Raw genomic sequence first — 21,709 nt, 5'->3', positions numbered from 1 at the left:
GCACACAACTTCGTGTGACAAGGGTGTTTTTACTTTTCAAACTACAACTTCCTTATATCCCTTTACAAAGGAGAAACTGTGTTTGGGACCTTGCCCCTTTCAAAAACAATGCAAACAGAATCGTTCCGTTTCTTTCAAACGATAATGTAATTGGATATCTTATTGATGTATGAATTATTTATCTAAACTATCTCCCTCTTTTTGTTTCTTCATGAAGAAAAGGGCCTTTGGACGGGGGGTCGGGTGCGTGGGATGAGGGGAGTGTATTTTGCGATGTAAGGCTGGGTTTTCAGAAGTGCTATAGGGATATGATAATCACCGGGTGGGTGGGTGAAGTTTTTCTTTCCAGCGATAGTTAATATTATCTCTTGGCTTTGCTGCACTTCGTGTCAACTTTCTTTTTTACATTGTACGTTTTATAATTATATTCTGCCATTATTCATTTTTGTTTTCTGTCTCTGTTTTTTTTTTTTTTTCTTTTTCTTCATGTTCTTCTTGCACTTGTTCGTTTGTGTGTGTGTGTCGTTCTCACTTTCTGTCACATTACACTCCTCCACGATTTATTCGGTCCACACTTGACATCACTCGCTTGAACGTTCCCCAAACAAAGTTCTAGGCCAAACAGCTGTTAGTGTAGTTGGTCCACCAACTTTGAACAGTCTTCAAACTGTCATTTGGGAATAATAATAATGTTCTAAATACTCTCGTTTTTTACTTCAATTGTTTTAACTTGCGCTATGATCTATGAGCGCTTCGTAAATTATTGTGTGTTGTAATATGGGGAGTGGAGGTAGCTATTTGGCTATCGCGACAATACGTACACCACTCTTGACACGTTTAGCATTTGACCTTGATCCTGGCCATTTCGCCCACCCAGTAGATCCCTTTGATGTTGACGGTTTGCTGGCGATGAGGGCGCCTGTCTTCTCCTCGTGTAACGTCTCCACCACTTTCGACTTGAAACCAGACCAGTTGACATCTCCCAAGTACTTCCGGTACAGCTCTTCCTGGCACGGAACTCTGGTTAAAATAAATAATTGTGTGCCCGTATTTATAAGCATGGCAAATAGTTATTGTTTTATATTACACTGGATCTTAACGCAATGCAGTTCTTGTGCTGATTTGTGTATCCTGTATACAAATCTTAAAAAAAAAAAAAAAAAAAAAAAAAAAAAAAAAAAACTGGTCACATGTCATTACCTCAGTGGTTTCACCGGTTGTTTCCAAAGTATCTCCATGACTACTCTAGGCGCGTACTGCTCGAATGTCCGTTTGGACATCCTCATCAGTCGGACGCCGTTGCTTACCAGCGTAACGCCGGCTGCCTGCGACCGGATCTTTGAGTTTGGGTGCAATATGGAAATTTCCTGAAAAAGGGAACATTTTCAGTTTGTATTCTTGGTTTATTTCATAAGAAAAAACTGTAAAACGAATGTACAGTAAGGCAACAAGTATCTTAAAGCCTTGAACACCCAGCAGGGTGGATACGTGCGCATTACAAATATTATTATTATTATTATTATTATTATTATTAAAGGTTAAACACACGTTGGTAATAAACCAGAATTATAAACAACCAAAATTAAACAATAGTTATGGATACCATACCAGATCTAAAAATAATCCACTTTTAGTGAAATATCTTTCGTAGGTCAAGATAAAAACAGAGAGCGTCTAAAAAACTTGTTTTTCTTCAAATCTGGTTAAAACATTTTATAAACGGAGATAGCTACTATAGTTTGGTCATTTCTATTCTTACCGTACATCCACCATCGCGAAGCTCACCAACCCTCAAAAAACATTTATTGGTGTCTGTAGCCTGTGGAAGCAACATCTGCCGCCCTCTATTGTTACATTCCTGGCCAGGTCTCGGCGTCGGTAGATCCTTGTTGCCGAATGTCTGGATCGCTACGCGGTCCTCGGGTTGGATAGTTGAAAGGTCAAACTCCTTCAATAAAGTGATTTTACCCTAATAACAAAAATAGTAATAACAACTTCTGATTAGAGCACATTATTTTCACAGTTACTCTCTCAATCAATGGGCTTTACATTAGTGCCCTGGTCATTGGGCAAATAACATCCCTTCAATATTTATCAGCTCCCTGTGGAGTTTACAACCTGGGCACCGACGCATCCAGAGGAATTTTCATACACAAATATCAACCTCTCCCCTCGCATTTACCCATTCATACCACTGGGTAAAGAGAAGTAAAGTATTTTGCCCAAGGACACAAGAGTGTCATGACCGGGATTCGAACCCACGCTCTGATGACTCAACCACCAGAACTTAAATTGAATGCTCTTACTCGGTAACACCATGTGAATATATTCGGGTGCGTTCGTTTAGCTTCCCTGGGTCATCCCCGGTCTGCCCCGGTGTGTTCGAATAGCTTTTGACGTCATTCCAGGGGCTCACCCAGGTCATCCCCCAGTGCCCTGCTTGTGGAGTGGGTCACTTGGGGGCTGGCCCCAGGTAAACGACGTCACTACGAGAGCGGTGAGTGGTCGTTCGTTTAGCTCTTGTCAGGGGCTCACCAGGCACCGCTAGGTAGACACAGGGAAGCTAAACGAACGCACCCTTTGTTTTTAGTATTAGTGGTTCTGCATAAACCGGTGGAAGACATCCCAACGTTTCGATTTAGTATGCAATGATCGTCTTCAGGGGAATGCTGGACTCGGTTGGTGGAGGTTGTTTATGTACTGCCTTGAGATAAGCTGGTCGCAGGGCTTGGCTCAATCAATGGTGCGCAAATGCATATAACTGGATAAGCTGTAGGCTGGGCCGGCTGGGACTAAACCTAACCTAACAGTTCTACGACAGCCCTTGCGCATATCGGCTATTGTACATGAATAAAATAACCGTGGATACAAATAAGTTTAAAATAAATAAATCTTACTTTGATAATGAAATAAATGGTGTCTGTATTTGCAGTGTCTAGCTCAATGACCTGTCCATAAGCAACCTCTTCAATGAAGGAGTGAAAACACAACAGCTTCAAGTCGCTGGCTGGAAACTTTGAGAAAATGTCCTGCCTCCTGAAACCAGAAACAGTACAAACAGAATTTAAGATTTTTTTTAGAATCATAGTTGTACAAATGAGTCGGAAAAGTATAATCCTGACTAGTATATGTTTTACAAATGAGTCGGAAAAGCATAATCCTGAAATATTAAATGTTATACGAATGAGTCGGAAAGCATAAGACTAAAATATTAAATGTTATCATCGAAAAAAAGATTCTTTACAAATTACTCGACACTCTCTTGGAAAAGAGTTATTGAGGGGCACATGTCTTCAAATCTTCCACAGTGGTTCTGTTCGAAATTCTTCTTTAAATTTACTTTTCAAAAGTTGTACAAAACCACAAACAGTATGTTGTAATGAGTAATTCAACAAAAACAAAATCAATTTGTTTCTTGAGAAACAGTCGAACATCACGTTCTCCATGTTTTAAATACACAAATGTTCTACGAAAAGCGGACTATATTCTGTCATGAAATTACACAACAACATAAACTATTCTCTTATTGAAATACTATTTTAATGTTCATTTAAAATTAAAAGCTTGTTGAGCCCCAAAGCGTCTAAAGACAACGTGCCCCTAAAACCAAAAACATATCAGCTTAACTTTTGAGTTACCTTCATGCAACAATCTCTTAGACTTTACCAAAAATATGTAAGTAATTCAGAAGACAACTACTAAGACAAAGAAAACAATCACTTACTTTGCAGTATCAATTTTCTCTTCCAGTTCCTTCTCGAACATATCAGGGCACAGTTCCATGAATGTTTCTTTCTCGATCTCAAAGAGCTCCGTGTTTTCTCGACAAATGATGGAGGCAGTCCGTCTACCAGTTCCTAAAAGAGCCAGCTCCTGTCACAAACAGAATATCGGAAGAACTTAAGACTTTTGGAAGTTGCTCAAGAAGTTGCGATATTGAAACTCGTCTTCAAGGCACAAGACACATTTTTTTTTGGTAATTGTCAAAGGCCAATATTCTCACTTGTTGTATCCCAATATTATGCTCAATTGGTCATCAAATTTGCAAGAGAATAACATACAAAAAACTAATTGTTGTATTACTTTTTGTGCTTTCAGGTGCATATTAAAAGGCTTCAGCATGAAGTCTTGTAATTGTATTATTAATTTGAGTGAGAAATTACCTCTTTCACAAAAACTACGTTATTTCTGTGGGAGCTGTTTCTCACAATGTTTTATACTACCACCAGCTCTCCACTGCTAATTACCGATAAGTTTTTTATGCTATTAACAATTATTTTGAGGAATAACCACTAGTGTCCACTGCCTAGTGTTTGTCTACGTTTGGTAATGGAACTAAACAAATATGTAAATCTAAGCTAACAGCTTCTGCATTGTTAAGCACAAAATATTACAATTCCAGTTGTTGGTTCCCCTACCCGACACACGAGTGACGTCACTTACCCCAAAGCTTGACCCCTTCTCCATGACGCACGTAGTCTCTGGGGTCACGACCCCTGTCTGTGCGTCAGCGATGTCAATCTGAACGAAGACGGACCCCGAAAAGATGAAGTAAAAGTTGTGTCCCACGTGACCCTGACGTAATATGACACGCCCCTTTTCGCAACTGAAAAAGAAAATCACTAAACAATGATTATTGCCATTAGTTTGAACATCTGACGAGGCTCGTGATTCTGTCCCTCTTTATGGAAATTAATAAGCATAGGCTGAAGGTGGATCATTCAACAGAGGGCGCTATCACAATAATTTTTAACACAGTTCGCCTTATAGAAGGGGGGGGGGGTCCACAGAATATCCTGCCACAGAGGCCTTTCCTATAACTGCCTTGTGAATGAGCATCCTCTTGCTTGGCGGCGTCGTATATTCTAAACAACATGACATTTTGCAATTGATAAGAATGACCCAGCATCTTACCAGCTGTAGGTAGCCGCTCTACAGATTTCCATTCTCATTTGGTGTGTGAATCGTTCGAAACTCTTCAGATTCTTCAGGATACTATAGAGGGCCATGACGTCATCGGGAGTACGCTCCCAGGGTGGTTTCAGGCCAATCTTTCGAGCCCAGTTCGGAACGTGAAGTTTCTGCACGGGATTTAACGACAAGAACGGCAAATAATAAATGACGAGATCACAACAAAAAAAGTGGAAGGTTGGAGCTGAAACATTTCAGTTTTGGACTCCTGCAGCCGATTTCACGAAACGCTAGGATTAATCCTAACTCGAGTTAGGACGAGTAACTCGTCCTAAGTTAGGACGGGTTCAAGTCGTCCTACGTATTTGGATACGGAACTTTACTCGTCCTAAGTCCTAAGATTGATTCTAAGTTAGTAAGAGTTTGGTGAAATCGAGGGCTGGTGTGCTTCAAAGGCGAACTAACTTGAAACACATGTGAATATTAACAAACTGTGGACATTCCGAAACGGCTGTTTTAGAGCATAGTTTGACGTTTCAATAATGGTGCCTTCGTGGCTTTGGGGAGTAACCAGTTGAGTTGAGGTTTCACCCGACTGAAACTCTTGATCAATATTGCCACTATCATAGGGAAATCTGTCCCAAAGTGATTCTGTCTTATGGGAAATTAACGTGGGCTGAACAAGGGGGATGATTCAAAAGAGGGCGCTATCAGAAGAAGCCTGCACGCAGTTCGCCTTTTTGTGTGTGTGTGTGGGGGGGGGGGGGGGGGGGGCAGAATCTCCGGGGGACATAATCTCTTGCCACACACCAGGATTTGTGTCGTAGTGTTTAGAAAAAACTTATCAGTGACTTATCAGTTAAAACTGTCCGTCCATGTAAATTATATCACAGGTGTTTAAAGATGCTATGTCAGTTTTTTTGCCCCAAACATTAAAAAGTATATTATTTTTGAGTGAATGGTATTTCAAAGAGTATTACCCGCTCTAACGAAAACAAGTTTAACTTTTACTTTTCATGTTCAGGAACCATGGCAAAAATTTAAAACGATTCTTATAAAACAAATAAGAATTTGTCACATTTTGATATTGTCGGGATCCCGACAAAAACTAATTTGAGCACTTTATTTCACTGCTACTAATAATTGGCGGACTTTTTCGGGCAATGGCTCAAATGAAAGCTTGTAACTTTCTCGACCCCCATCAAAATGTTCAGATATACATATAACTGTTCTGTTACTTTCAGCATATCAAGCGAACAAAACACTGAAACTTAAACTAAGTTCTCCCCGAATAAGGCTTTATCAATAAATTTGGAAGTTAGTAATAAAACACTAAAATAAAATTCTTACAGAGTTTTTTTCTCGAATATTTTTCTTTTTTGAATGTCAGTTCTTCCTCCGATCCAAAACTATTCTTGAAACAATAAACTTTTCGATACAACAAAAAACAAAAACAATTCTTACGGAGTATTTTCTCGAATATTTTTCTTTTTCGAATGTCAGTTCTTCCTCCATGGTTCTCGTGTTATAGAAGTGAAGCTGGGCCAAGAATGTGTCGATGTTCAGCTCCTTAGAAGCGCGTATCATACAGATTGCAACTCGAGTAATTCTCACCACTTTCATCACGATGGCTACGAAGAGCGCCCTCAGCTGTTGAAAAATATAAAACAATAATTACTGTTGGAATAAACTGCCAGGGCCCAAATTCATTAAGCCTTTGCAAGAAAAACTTGCTAAGCACAGGAAAATATTGCTAAGCAAAACAGGTAACCAGCCAACTTGCCATACAATTTACACTGTTGCATATAATATTACACTGTTGCGACTGTTGCGACTCTTTTTTTTGCTTAGCAGATAAATTATTTTGACAAGCAGTACTTTCTTCTAAACAGCTTTATGAAATTGGGCCAAAGCATTCGCATCGTATTATTATTGGTTGTTTAAAGTAATCAACCTAAAAAAAAAAAAAGATTTTGAAGTTAAATGGATTTAAACCTATTTATAGTTATTTAATTCTGGCGTGTTTGGCCCATCTCGCTAAAAGTGTATTATCATTTCTATTCACAAAAGTTTATAATGGCAACAAAAGTTACTCATTATAGCCGTAGCATGAAAACTACGATTCAATAAAACAAATCATACTTGTCGTTTAAAATAATTGTTTTTCCTGCTCGGGTTGACTGCAACATTTTGAACTTTACCCTTGATTTCCTGCCTTCTGGAGTTTCGTCATCAGCCATTCCATCCTCTGCTTCTTTAGGTTTATAATCGGCTAAGGTCAACACAAGAGGGCGCATATCAACTCGACTTCCGGTTCTGCTGAGTGGGGGCGTTGACCTCAGGCTGCCGCTCGTCATAGCTGGCTTCAGAACCGGATGTGCCTTGGCGAAGTTGACCTGGGAAGTTGTCGGGGAACCACCGGAAGAGGGCGTATCAGTTGATTTTGTGCGACGTAATGCTGGGTTCATGGCAGCCGCCATAGATCTATAATCAAGAATAAGGAAAACACATAATAATATTATTTACTATTAATTATTAATAGTGCGTTTCACAGAAACCGTCTCAATGCGCTTTACATTAGTGCACTGGTCATTGGGTCAATCACATTCATCTTTCTCAGCTGCTCCCTGGGGGAGTAAACAACCTGGCACCCGGCAAAGCTCCAAGCGCTTTTTAATACACAATATAAACATCATCCCTCACAGGTACGCATTATATCCCTGGTGGGAGAGAAGCAGTTAAAGTTTCTTGCTCAAGGACTCTTGTGTCACGACCGGGATTCGAACCCACACTTATATGACTTGGTGTATCCCAACATATTTTATTATTTGAGTGAGAATTACCTCTTTCTCAAAAGCTATGTTTACTTTAGAGGGAGATTTACTTCAGACTACCATCATCAGATCTCCATTGCTCATTACCAAGTAAGTCTGTATCCTAACAGTTATTTTGAGTAACTCCCAATACCGTACACTGCCTTTAAAAACACACGTTGAAACTTGGCAACAATTCTCGTGGGGGACTGCGCAATAATTCTTGCCACAGTCCCCTACGGTGACACCTTATAGTGTTGTGTTACCATGCGATTAAACACCCATCGAACTTCACTGTTGCAGCGAAATATCTTGATGATATTTTTATTACATTTGGCAGTTTGCAGAGGCCCCTGCTGTTTTAGAGTCAAACACATAACTCTCCTGTCGCTGTGACTTTGCTTTGTTTTGTGGCTTTAAAAGCTTCTGCGGATGTCATTTGGGAGTTCTTGTGTCAGATTTAGCAACCTGTAAAGAGTCGTTTTCTCTGTTGATGGTTTACATGTTTATACATATTCGCTTTTGAAACTAGACAAACGAACATAAATATTTGTAACATGAAGGCAGGGAGTAAAATACAAAACACTCGTTTGTTGCATTTTTTTCTGCACTGCGAAATTGCGAGTTCTCAACTTTTTTTTTAAGGGAATTGTTTTTCTTCTTCTGAATCGATTGAACTATTAGGGATAATGTTTGTTGTGTTGTCATTTAGCCTTCGAGAAAGACTCTGCTAGGGTCGAAACGTCAGGCCATTAACTATTTGTTTGCAAGGATAATAATAATAAGAAAAATGGACCAGCAAATTTTGTCATGATTAAGGTCATACCAGATTACCAGAGCAGTGTATTTTTTGTTAATTGATGTACTTTTTAAACTAATTCTTGTTCATATTTCAAGTTCTTGTTTAGTGATGTTTTCTTTTTAAACACGGGATATGGAATTCATGTTTTTAGATCATGAATAACAATTATAACAAATGAATGCATTGCAAGACAAAATCTATCAGTTATAGCCCTACCACAAAAACAATTACCGTTCATAGTTCTGTTCTTAAAATTACTTCTCAGTTGCTCCCAACAATTTCAGTTCCAATCTATCTTCTATAAAGTGCAGGCTGCGTGCCACTCATTACACAACTTTGTCAAAAATAAGAATTACAACCCCACAAAAAGTGACATCATTTTTCCTGCAACATTGCCATTCATAATTAAAATAGACATGGAAGGTTGGCGGCTATGCATCATCAATATTTCAACCTGTTTGCACTTTAGACGATACGGTAGGACGGGTATAGGGTAAATACACTTATAAATGACACCGGATGTTCTTTGTGCATTTTTAAAAGGGTTGATGGAATCAACTATAATGTTGATGGTATGGGATGAAGAGTGGAATGTCTGATGCATAATGAAGGACTAACATGCCGTAATAGGAGTCTTGGAATAATAATGAAAAAAAAAAAAAAAAAAAAAAAAAAAACTAACACTAACCGATACTACATTACAAGGTAAAACTGTTGATAACAATTGCACATAAAAAAATACATAAATGTGGCCCACCCTGTGAAAATGAGTCAGATGTCGCCCAATGCAATATTAAGTTATGGACAGTTTAATGTGGAAAACGTAAAACAAAAAAAATATTTTTAAGATCTTTAGTTGCATGGTTTACCTTTAGAACACTTACTTTTAGGCAATAAAGCTATGAATACAACAATTTTGTGATCATACTTATGTCTAATTTGTATCCTTTTGCACACAATGGTAGTTTAACATATCATTTTACTTGTAATTCGTTTAAAAATAAATGGTGTAGTGGCTAATTTCAAACGGGAGTAACTCAGCAACGCGATACACCCCAAAGCTTAGACACATACCAAATTACTGCTGCTGGTGTGTTCTTTCCAGCCATGCATATAACTCAATTCCTGAAATTGCCTACATCTGACTCATTTTCACAGAGCAGGTCACAAATTTGCACAACCACGGGGTTACACAGGAGCATTAAGACAATTACTATTATAAATTATTTATTATTATGGCGAAGCATTTGCTTTTGGTATCCGCATTATCCGCAATCAATCTTAAGTACAACAGCAACGATACTTTTTTCCAAACCGCAGTTACTTGAATCAATATAAGGTACGTCATTTTGAAAAAGCAACTTGGGAATTAAGATAAGGCACACCAATACTATAATAACTGGAAAGCAACCGTTGCCGCCAGAGAACAAACATTTTGCTCATATTATGACGTTTCGACCCATGTATTTCTCAATAACATTTTTTTTTAAACCGCCCTTTACACCGTCATTTTGTCAAAACCTCACAAAAAAGTAATTTCCCAAACGTCTGCATTTTTGCACAAGCGACAAGCCTTTTCTTTCAACTTTGTAACAGCTTATCAAAAACGACTACCCCCCCCCCACCCCACCCCTTCTCTCTCCCCTCTCTCTCTTTAAGGGACAGGGCACAGCCTCTCTCACTAGGGTTCACAAAGATTCAATTTCGCGAAACTCCAGCCAGTTTTTACAAAAGTGTTTACGTTGCTGTTTTAATTAGAGACAACTCACAAAACCCTCACCGTGGACCGTGGACAAAAAAAAAACAGAGGGAATAAACAAAATTGTCCTTTGAACTTGTAAAAGCTTATCAAAAGCGATGGCTCTTTTTGTAGTTTCTCTCTAGTTTCACAATGACTTAATTTCGCGAGGAGAAATATCACCCTGTCTTTGCAAAGTGTTATCGGTACTGTATAAAAAAAACAACCCCATATACCTTACAGTGGGCCGTGAATAAAAATAGAGGCAAGGAAATCCCACAAAATTTGTCTTTTTAAACTTGTAAAAGCTTATCAAAAGCGACGTTTCTCTATTGTGTAGCGAGGGGGCACAACATTTTTCTGTATTTTTCACATGGACTCAAATTCGCTAGGAGACATTCCACCCCGTCTTTAGAAAGTGTTGTCGGTGCTGTATTAGAAACAACTCACAAAAACGCCCACCGTGGACCATGACCGAACAAAACCCAAGTTCCACCAAATTTGATAGTATTTTGGAAGGCTGTAAATTAAACTAATTAAATCGCCGGATCACGCACTGACGCCTCAAAGGACGCCCGGATTCCTGACTTCGGTTTTTCTTTTTAGGAAACTCTGCCTCTTTGGGACAACTTGTTTAGTACTTGAGAGGGCCCGGTGAAGTTGCGTGGCAATATATCGCTGACGGAGTGCCATGGGGGATATCTAAGGAAAAACACAGCAGGTAGTTGTGTTTCAAATGTTGTTCTGTTCACGGAGATACAGCTATAATGCTGGGTGATTGGGTCGGAGCGCTGCAGTTAATAATCGATTTCAGGCATTTGGTAAAACCCACAAGATAATTTAGGTAACGTTCGCAGATGTTGTTATTTGAATGAATGTACATTTTGGGAAGAAGTATGAAAAGTAACGAAATCTCGTTTGCAGATGTTCTTATGTGGAAGTTATTCAGGACATTTTGTGTTAACGGTTGAAAACCGTATCATAATTTATTATTGGAAACAGGGTAAGTGTTTGGTTAAAGTGCCAATTTGAGATGTGCTTTTTGTTGTCTAAAAAGGTATACAGATTTAGGCTTATGATTTTGATTTGGTTATCATTTACGAAGAAGCGATTTCACTTTACAAAATGTTTTTGTTTGTATAGAACAGAACTTTTTTTTTATACTCTTCGATGGCGTACTCCATTATTTGTTCCGCTAGACAAACTCTTGGTTTTTTGCGTACCTCAGAACTGCCCCATTTAATGAATTATTCATTTTCAAATGACTAAAATCAAACCATATAAAAAATGTAATGCATTGAACAAAGTATTTAATGTGGTTTTGGTTTGTGTTAAAAGCTTTGTATCGATTAGAAATCGCCATGACACATCACACACACACAGCGTCACATCACATCGCTAAGAGTAAAACTCTCGATGGCAAAGCCCCACACTTACGGTGTAATTTAGCTTCGAATAGCCTCGTGAAATACAGCGTAGAAAAAGCTCAGAACAAGCCTGTACTGTTAATCTACGATACTTCGGGCAATTGTAAAAAAAAAAAAAAAAAAAAAAAAAAAAAGGGAAAGAGGTGTACATGGTGTTGAAGAAAACCAAAAACTCGAACTCGAGGGTTTAGGAAGAAACAGTTGGGCTGAAAGGGAGGGGGGTGTAGTTCCCGTTTATTCAAATGACATTGAGGAGTACAGTGAATGAGATCAAGCTGTAGTATATTTTATCGGATCTTCCAGAATTTAGGGTAAAATCGGACACTTGCAGTTCTCAGTTTCTATTTTGTACCATGAGGTTTGTACCACTGGGATTAAAACGCCATCAGTCGCAGTTGGTAGATTCCTTACAATTTCCTTGCAAAGTGTTCGTGGGTGCGTTGGTGGGGGTGGGACGGGGGGGGGGGGGGGGTGGAGGCTTTGGTTTGAATGATTGTGCCCCAATTTCACGGTTCTGCTTACCGCCGAAGTCTGCGCTTACTATCACGGTTCCCCGCTTACGTGCAAGCGCCGAAATTCTGCGCTAGCCTTCTAAGCGTAGAATGCCTCTGTAACCTGGAGTACGCTAACCCGTGAAATATGCTTGCCGAAAGCACATAATTCCATGTTTACGTAAGCGCTGATTCTGTGCGTACGGTAAGCGGAGCCATGAAATTGGGCCCAGAGCCTGTAAGCACAAAACTTGCTACAACCCAAAATATTGCATTAAGTTTACATTGTGGCAGCTGGTTCCACATAATAAGTTTTATTATTCCCTTTATGATTTTCTCACATCTGAACTATTTTTTTTGACTTCCCAATTCACTCTTCCTACGTTTTGTTGGTTGGATTGCAGGGGGCGTTTTGCGAAGATCTTCACTCGTCAGAAAAAACAGTGTGCCAAAAGGGCAGGATCACCTTTGCTGTTAAGTAACTTGCACTCTTAAACTTCTTGTCAAAATGGAGCGATCAGTTTACCGATGCCAGAGGGGGTATTTCTTTTTTTAGTTTGTATTATCTTTGCTTACAAGGAATTACACCAACTGCGACTGATGGCGTTTTAACCCAAATAGTACAACCCCATGTTTAAGTCATTTGAATATTTGTTGTGTCCTACCTTAGCGCTTCAAAGTCCAGTAGATTTGTCTCTTCGTTGCGGTCATTGGAAAACGCCAATCGCCGCTCCCTTGGGAAGTCTGGTTCTCTGACGTCATCCTCATTATCCTCAAAGTTGCCGGTAGCAGCTTTCCATTTAGTCCTCCTATAGACAATAAACGTCCAAGATTGAGATTAAAAATGGCGTTAGGTATAGTATAACACCCCCTCCCCCGACGGTTTGTAACTACAATTGAAATGTTGGTCAGATGGAATGTTCACTCGAATACTTTGTTTGTTTAGATGATCTTTCCGTCAAGGGAACTCGGCTAACTCCCAAAAGGGGACTCAGATATTAACGCAAAGCTGGCAACAGCCAATCGCTCTCATACTCTCTAAATGTAAAAGAGTCATAAACACCACTCTTTACTTTTCGAGTTGTCACTCAAGAGGATTTTTTTTAAGAGTGGTGGTTTTTTCACTCTTTTGAAGGGGTTTCACTCCAGAACAGAGTCACTCAAAAAGATGCAAACTTCAATCTAAAAGAGTGGAAGACAACTCGAAAAAAAAGAGTTGTCCCTCATATATGGCTCTTCAAAGAGTACATACATTGGTTTAATGCCTATGATTAAGAATTGTACAAATCAAGAAATTATGATTCAGTAACTAAACGACAACACTTATTCTAGCCAGTGTGAAATCGCCGCTTAGTTTGGTTGGATTCGAAGCCACAACCGTGTAGATGCAGGACAAGTGGTTTAACCACAGACCACTGCGAGTTTGATAACAAAATTATGTCATTTTCAAAACAGATTTAAGTTCATGTAATGTTTTGCAAAGGGATTTAAAGGCAGTGATGGAGACTATTGGTAATTACTCAAAATAATTATTATCATAAACCCTTACTTGGTAACGAGTAATGTGGAGAGGTTTGCTAGTATATATAAAACATTGCGAGAAACGGCTCCCTCTGATAAAGTAGAGTGCTTTTCGAGAAAAAGTAATTTTCCACGAATTTGATTTCGAGACCTCAGATTTAGAATTTGAGGTCTCGAAATCAAGCATCTGAAAGCACACAACTTGACCGATTGAGCTCAAATTTTCACAGATTTGTTATTTTATGCATATGTTGAGATACACCAAGTGAGAAGACTGGTCTTTGACAATTACCAATAGTGTCCAGTGTCTTTACGAGTGCTGTTATCTGAGAGAATGACCATGGAATAGGAGGGATTGCATTATTGTTATGTGTGAATATAACGTAGATGCTCCCTCTAGTTATACATAAGAACAATAATTTGAGAGCATTAATGTTCATGTTTTTGATCACGAACCTGCTTCTTTCTTATGTTTGTGTAACATCACTTTGGCCCGAGCTTCTGTTACAGCGATCGGTTTCTCATAATTTATCGACTGATAGTATACAGAAGAACACACTATCCAAACATAATATTTTCACCATGAATTGTTAATGATGGGAAACAACCGAGTGCTCCTTTAAAACTACAATCTCAATTAAATATCGATTATAAAAACCGAATAAACATCCGAGTTTGTGAACTTCAAATATCACTGCATTCTTAAACAGTTTCGATTTTTGTTTTAAACTCGGAGTTGGCGTGTATTCAATTACATGCAATCGAAATCGAAATATGAATTCTCTCTGCATAGTATCGAATTTCAGGTTAAGGGGTTGAGATCTCATACTTGGTTTACGAAATTAAAATGTGATGGGCGATATCTAATTCGCCGAAACGAGCACAACATGGTAACATATTGTAGTATTACGACCACTGTCCAGGGCATATCTATTGGTGCGTGTGGGAGGGGGGGGGGGTCGCAACGGGCCATGCCTTCTAAAGCTAAAATTTTAAGGCCTTTTGTTTTGTTTCCTTCATAAATGATGCCTTTATAACCGAACATGGGCTCTTTGAAGGCAGTGGACACTCTTGGTAATCCAGTCTTCTCACTTGGTGTATCTCAACATGTACATAACATAACAAACCTGTGCAAATTTTAGCTCGATTGGTCGTCGGAGTTGCGAGATAACTATGAAAGAAGAAAAAACTCCCTTATCACACGAAGTTGTGTACTTTCAGATGCTTGATTTCGAGACCTCAAGTTCTAAACTTGAGGTCTCGAAATCAAATTCGTGGAAAATTACTTCTTTCTCGACAACTACATCACTTCAGAGGGAGCCGTTTCTCACAAGGTTTTATACTATCAACCTCTCCCTATTACTAGTAACCAAATTAGGTTTTATACTTATAATTATTTTGAGTAATTACCAATAGTGTCCACTGCCTTTAAGCGCAACCCCAATCACACGCCCTGAAGGCTACGCGTTTCGCGCTCGCATACTCTATATTTGACGGATCTTCCGACTACCCTCCTTAACGTGTCTGTTTGGATCCGCCCATGACCACCAATGGCATAACGTCCTTACCCGTAAACATACAGTAACAAAAGTTTGCCATCTTTAACGACAATCTGGTTCTATCTTGATGCAAATGTACCACACAAGGAAGGGAAGTTTGCCAACATTAATCTGCCGTACCTTATCTTGATTCAAAGACAGTAAGCAATACCAGTAACATTGTTCTGCACACATTAAAAAACGTTGAAACTTTGGTTCAACGAGTATAAGTATAAGTGGAAGTACTTTTTTTTCAACAAAAGAAAACTGTACCTTATCTTGATTCAAAGATAGTGAACATACACGTAACAATAGTTGTTTGCTAATGTCACATGTTGTACCTCGTATTGATTCGAAGACAGTAACCATACCAGTAAACATTAGTTGTGTCAACAATAATTTTGTACCTTATCTTGACTGAAATATAGTGATCATACAATGAGTTAAGTCGCTTGCCATTACAAATGATGCGTCTTGTCTTGATTCAAAGAAAGTGATTAAAAGCTTACATTACTCACGCTGTGCTTTATATTGGTTCAAAGATATACAAGTCACGTCAGCTTTGCCGTCGTTACATTTGCCTCAAATTATCTTGATTCAAAGATAGTGAACATACACAGACAGCAGTTACATGTACTTGTCAACCTCATCAACGTTGTACCTTATTCCAGTTCAAAGATATACGAGTCACATCAGCTTATTCATTATTGCATTTGTCAAACACCATCTTGATTCAAAGATACTATACTTAGAATGGCGACAGTTAACCCTACCCCAAAGGAACCAATCTTGCTAGGCCTGAACCCAAAAGAAAGAAATCCCTCAATTAATCGGAATAACCAAGACCTTGATGCGGGTCACATGATACATCAGTATGATGTACACCTTGGGAACATTCACTCCATGAATGCATTAACGCCTTTGCGTCGATTTCATGCAATGTTAATTAGGAGTGGTTGAATGGAGTCAACCGACTCTCGAGTTACAGACCGTTACAACTATAAAGACCCATCTCTTAATATGACAATCTCTTCATCTGACCAAGTCACTCACCTGCGAGCCTTGGCAGCTAATTTTTTCTTTAGATGATTGTAAATAGTCATCCAGAATGTTAAAGGCAGTGGACACTATTGGTAATTACTCAAATAATTATTAGCATAAAACCTTACTTTGTAACGAATAATGGGGAGAGGTTGATAGTATAACACATTGTGAGAAACGGGCTCCCTCTGAAGTAACGTAGTTTTCGAGAAAGAAGTGATTTTCCACGAATTTGTTTTCGAGACCTCAGATTTAGAATTTGAGGTCTCGAAATCAAGCATCTGGAAGCACACAACTTCGTGTGACAAGCTTTTTTTTTTTCATTATTATCTCGCACATTCGACGACCAATTGGGCTCAATCTTTCACATTTTTCACAAGTTTGTTATAATCTGCATATAGTGAGATGCAGCAAGTTACCGATAGTTAATTACCATTAGTATTTACGTGTCTTTAAGGCACGGGATGCGTTTGGTATTGTAAACGACCAGTATTCGCACTTGGTTACTAAGTACATTTAATGATAACTATTATTTTGAGTAATTACCAATAGTGTCCAGTGCCTTTACTCCTGGTTCATATACTTCCTGCGAATGCGAATGCGATACGAATGTTGACGTCACAATGTCGCAACGGATAATTCGCAAGGGTTGCCCTGTGTGTAAGGGCAGCCTTGTGACGTCAAAATTCGCTTCGCATTCGCACTCGCAGTAACTATGAATAAGGCTTTATCATGTTTTGAATTCTATTTTTGGTTGAATTGAGGACTAAAAAACAATTCCTTCTGAAGTAGGAGAATCAAACTTACATTTCAAGTAGATCACTTCCCCATCGGTGATACAACATATCCGCAGTCCAGAAACTACTCCTGATCTGTTGCTGGAAGACACCATCGCTCATAATACCACTTTTCTTTCTCAGTTTCAACCTCTGCGCCAAGTCCCTCTTAAGATCACCAAGTATGGCCGCCTTCTCTTCTTGGAATCGCGCCTCCAAGCTTGCCCTGGTGACCGTAGAAGGTCGAGGTCCCTCCGGGTGAGGGACGTGTCCCTTCGCAGCCCCGGAGCTGCTGTCCTGGAGGCCCAGCGAAGCGAAGCTTTCGACTTGGTCAGAGAGTTGCTGGGTGTGGAGCTGGGATTGAATGACTAGCCTTGATTCGTCGGCAATCCCACTTGAGTATAATTCTACTTCACTCTCTGTTGTGCAACCATGCCTTTCATTTAATTTGAAGTCGAGCGGTTGCGAGCAATCTTCTACCCTTGTGGGGTCATGCGGGAGGAAGACTTGCTCACTCTCCATGATTGTTTCTGGTTGGCTACTTTTATCACTTTCATCACAAAGACGGGATGGGTTGCCTAAATCAACTCTCTCCATCGAAAGGTTCTGAAATCGACCAGTAACTGCCGAGTCAGGGGTTGTCCCCGAATCTGAAAATCTGGCTTGAGAAACACGGTTGTCGGTGATAGAAAACGTCTCATTGATTTCATCCGTAAAGTTCTTTTTAGCTTGGCTAACTTCCTTTCCACTATCCCCGGATGACATTTTAGTCTCTTCTTCCTGAAACATTTCGTTGTCTAGTTTCACCCTCAAATGTTGCCTTGTGTCATCCTCTTTAAGATGCAGGTTTCGGTCAACAAGAGCACTGTTCTTGGCATACCTCGTTGTAGGGAAGGCGCTTGCTGGGCGTGCCCTGTATGAGCCTGACTTGCCGGATGGGGGGCGAGCACTTGCAGGTCTAGGCGGTCGTGGACGGGCGCTTGAAGGCCTCCCAGAGCCTGGCCTCCCAGAGCCTGGCCTACTCGACCCAGGCCTCCCGGAGCCAGGCCTAGACATTAAGAACCTATCACTGGTCTGGAAGATCTCGGCAATGTACTCGCTCGCAAAAGAAGGCTGTGGGGAGGGGCACCGGGATGTAGACCCCGGGCTCTTGGTAGCAAGCTCCCGGCAGGTTGATTCTCCTGGACTGGTCGGTGTAACCCAACTCCTAGAAGACACACCTGCCCGTGGGTTCTGTCTCCTGGCTGCAAGAGACCCACTCTTCGGCCTGGCGCACGAATGCACCTCGTGTAGATTCGGGTGGTTTTCGTTAAGATTCGGGTGGTTTTCATACTGATTCGGGTGGGTCACCGGAAGTGCTATAGACTTTCGCCTAGTCCTTGTGAAGTTCGGTGAATTTGTTTTTTTCCTGGTCATTTCAGGGGTCTTTGTTTCGAAATTTAGAGCACTAGGTTTAGAAGTTAGGCTTCCATTCCAGGCCCAGGTTAGTTGAGAGTCAGGAACGCCATCGTCACTGATCTCTTCTCGCCTAATTCTCGATGAGAGCAGAGCGTCTCGATTTGTTGCGTTTTGTGAAACTGAATCTGAATTAGATTCAGCTTTAACTTTCGTTGTTACAGTTACATGTCGTTTTGTTTTCGCTGACCCGGCTCGCGTTACTTTGACAGAGGATGGACTATGTCGCAAGACTGGTGGTTCTTGTGCACGTTGTTGTTGCTTGTGGTTCCGTCCTGCATGGGTTCCGGGACTTCGCAGTGGTGCATTCCTCGGAACATACTTGGTGGTTCCATCGGGTGTGTTTGCGCTCTGCACGGCAGCTATGGGATCCTGCGTTCCGGTTAAGGTAACGGTATGTACCGCATAGGGAACGGATACCGGACCTGACTGGTGAGGCGTTGGGCCGGATTGGGGACTGGCATCGGTGTGCGAGTCTCCTGGTTGAACCAGTGGAATAGTCCTCCTCGTTCGCCATAAAACCATACTGTCTGTTGTTCCTCTTCAGTTCTGACAAAAGAAGAATTTAGAGATAACCTTTTGATAACATTGACAGTATTAAATAAATTGCCTAAATTGATAAACTTGATTCAAGATATAAATGTCAAGTAAGAGGCTGAAGCCGGAAACAGAAATACTGAATTCAAATACATATGCGTAAAAATAAGAATTGACATAACCTTTTGATAACATTGAAATTTAAATAAATTGTCTAAAATAGGTTGATAAATTCTAGTCACTGATAGGACTGGAAACAAATAATTTTACCGATTTCAAATACCTATGCGTGCAGACATATAATAGCCACGTTGTAAACAAAATCACACAAAATAGGAAAAGACTAAGTAAATATGTTAAGTGGTAAAATATACAATTGGGACAAGTACCAATTGTGTATGTACATCAGTTAAAGGTAGCTCACACGACCGAGTGTTGGCGTTTTTACATGGCAGATTTAAGCAAGTCCCTGATTTAAAGGTTTTCAAGCATCCTTTTCTTTTTTTTTTTTTTGGGGGGGGGGGGGGGGCGAAGTTAATCCGTCAGTTTTCTAGTTTTTGTTTAAATAGATTTATTGATGATAAAGTTTGATGTAAAATCAACAACAAAACAGTCTGTGTTGGGAGTGTTTATTATTTTGTTATGCTCGTGCTCGAAGATTGCTTATAACTATTTCAAAGACAAATTTACACAGGTTTGTTACTTTGCTTATGTTGGCACGCATCAATGATACAGTTTTTTGAAATCCTCCAAAAGCACACAATTCCTTTAATGTTATACAGGGTTAATAACTATATGTTTCATACAACCACATATGAATGTAATCTTAATTTTACAATAGTCCCTTCTGGTTGGTTGTTTACTTATCAACCAGTGCAGAGAACCCGGGCGCCTTTTGCTTTCAAACAATTACAGTGCACTGAATAAAGTCGAACTCTCCCCCCAAAAATTGTTTTTCGTCAACACACCGGCTATTTGAGTTAATAATATTTTGACAATGTAAGGGGTTCGATACATTTTGTAGACCAAGTTGTTTGCCAGGACATGAAACTCTTTAACATAATTTACCTGAAACAGTTTCAGCTTCATTAGTCGTCAATTTCTTTGGAGCAAAACATTGAAATCACAGAGCATCATTTTCAGGCGAGTCGTATAATTACGATGTCATGCTAAATTAATCTTTGTATCCTGGGTAAAAAATTGTTTTCGTGACGTTGTTTTACTCATTTTCTAAAAAAACTTCTGTACAGCACCGAAGTAATGTTAGACTTGTGGACAAGTCGTCAAATCGGCCCCACGTGCTGAGATAGTGGTCTCGCGAGATCACTGCTCTCGCGCGAACTGATGGCTCCCCGAGGAGTCGAAATCGGGGAGCCATCAGTTCGCGCGAGAGCAGTGATCTCGCGAGACCACTATCTCAGCGCGTGGGGCTGATTTAACGACTTGTCGAGGAGTCGAAATCGGGGAGCCATCAGTTCGCGCGAGAGCAGTGATCTCGCGAGACCACTATCTCAGCGCGTGGGCCGATTTAACGACTTGTCCACAAGTCTAAGGTAATGTGTAAGGGAGTCTTTCTATACATTGTACTATCAACCTCTCCCCATTGCTCATCACCAAGAAAGGTTTTATGCCAATAATTATTTTGGGTAATTACCAATGTCCACTGCCTTTAAGGTAACATGGCTGGTGTACACATGCATTGTTTACGTTGTTCACTATACAACAGTCATAGTATAACAAACTCACCTCTCTGCAAAAACAAAAAAATAGCTGTTTTCCTATATACGAAGGTTAATTTCCCATCTCCTTGACTAGAATCCCTAGTTCCTTGCAGCTCATCATGCCTAGCACACCCCTGACTCCTTGGTACTTGAAGGTTGTTGTTAAACCTTGCAAAAGGTCAGAATAAAGAAAATGGTGATCTTATGCGAGACAGAGTCTTGAGTTCGGACATGTCCCTAACCGAGAAGTGCTCGAACCGATCGAGAAGTGCTAGTTTACTTCCACTGGTACTTTTTACAACAACACTACGCAACAGAGATATCCACATTGTGGTATTCACAAACCACTCTTTAGTTTAATTCCAACTGAATTTCCTTATCAAATCCAAATGCAGTTCGCATGACTCTTGTTGCTGCAGGAACACACAAAGCTGAAGACTGCTCTATCTGCTGCACACCTTTTGCATTTTACTGCCAGCTGAATTTCCTTATCAAATCCAAAATGCAGCTTGTATGACTCTTGTTGTGACATGAACACAAACAGTAGTACCTCTCTTTTTGCTGCAAGCTCTTTTAGTTTTACTTCCAACTGAATTTTCTTATCAAATTCAAATGCAGTTTGCATGTCCTCTTGTTGCTTCAGAAACACAAACAAGCTAACAACTGCTCTTTATGCTGTACATCAAACTAAAAGTGCTTTACAAAGCGATTGGGCAGCACATTACCCGAACACCTTTGTAACCCCCACCTGAAGTTTTCAATCCATCACCAATTATAGCTTTGCCGGAATCCTGCTAAGTCTTGCTGTAAGTTTACAATCCAATAATATCTGAATGGCCAGGAACCATACAGGTGCGTCTGGGCCCTTTTGATGTTATTCTAAGACTTATTCTTTAGAAGTTTCTAAAGCCGCTTAATCTCCATTGAAAAGTGTTTGT

General features: G+C 40.0%; 1 protein-coding gene across 1 annotated transcript; it reads right to left on the bottom strand.

Annotated features, from left to right (window-relative positions):
- LOC117305396 lies at window positions 1–21,465 on the bottom strand. The gene is made up of 12 exons (XM_033790267.1): window positions 20,797–21,465; window positions 17,090–19,062; window positions 12,848–12,991; window positions 7,113–7,395; window positions 6,376–6,561; window positions 4,915–5,081; window positions 4,444–4,606; window positions 3,725–3,873; window positions 2,898–3,036; window positions 1,760–1,969; window positions 1,201–1,367; window positions 1–1,020 (listed from the first exon to the last, which is right to left on the bottom strand). The coding sequence occupies exons 2-12, from the start codon at window positions 19,036–19,038 to the stop codon at window positions 795–797; spliced, it is 3,783 nt and encodes a 1,260-aa protein (XP_033646158.1). The 5' UTR covers window positions 19,039–19,062; window positions 20,797–21,465; the 3' UTR covers window positions 1–794.
- Between the last annotated feature and the right edge of the window lie 244 nt (window positions 21,466–21,709).

The sequence above is a fragment of the Asterias rubens genome, chromosome 22 (assembly GCF_902459465.1).
Source record: "Asterias rubens chromosome 22, eAstRub1.3, whole genome shotgun sequence".
Taxonomy (NCBI): domain Eukaryota; kingdom Metazoa; phylum Echinodermata; class Asteroidea; order Forcipulatida; family Asteriidae; genus Asterias; species Asterias rubens.
This window is presented reverse-complemented; position numbering and strand designations above follow the sequence as displayed.

What these genes read in the sequence shown, in the direction of transcription:
- LOC117305396 (XM_033790267.1), bottom strand. Translation starts at nt 19,038, where the DNA reads ATGGTTTTATGGCGAACGAGGAGGACTATTCCACTGGTTCAACCAGGA. An exon ending in CTGGACTTTGAAGCGCTAAG is followed by an intron (nt 7,396 to 12,847) that starts GTAGGACACAAC and finishes TCTTGATTATAG; the next exon opens with ATCTATGGCGGCTGCCATGA. An exon ending in CAACCGGTGAAACCACTGAG is followed by an intron (nt 1,021 to 1,200) that starts GTAATGACATGT and finishes TATTTTAACCAG; the next exon opens with AGTTCCGTGCCAGGAAGAGC.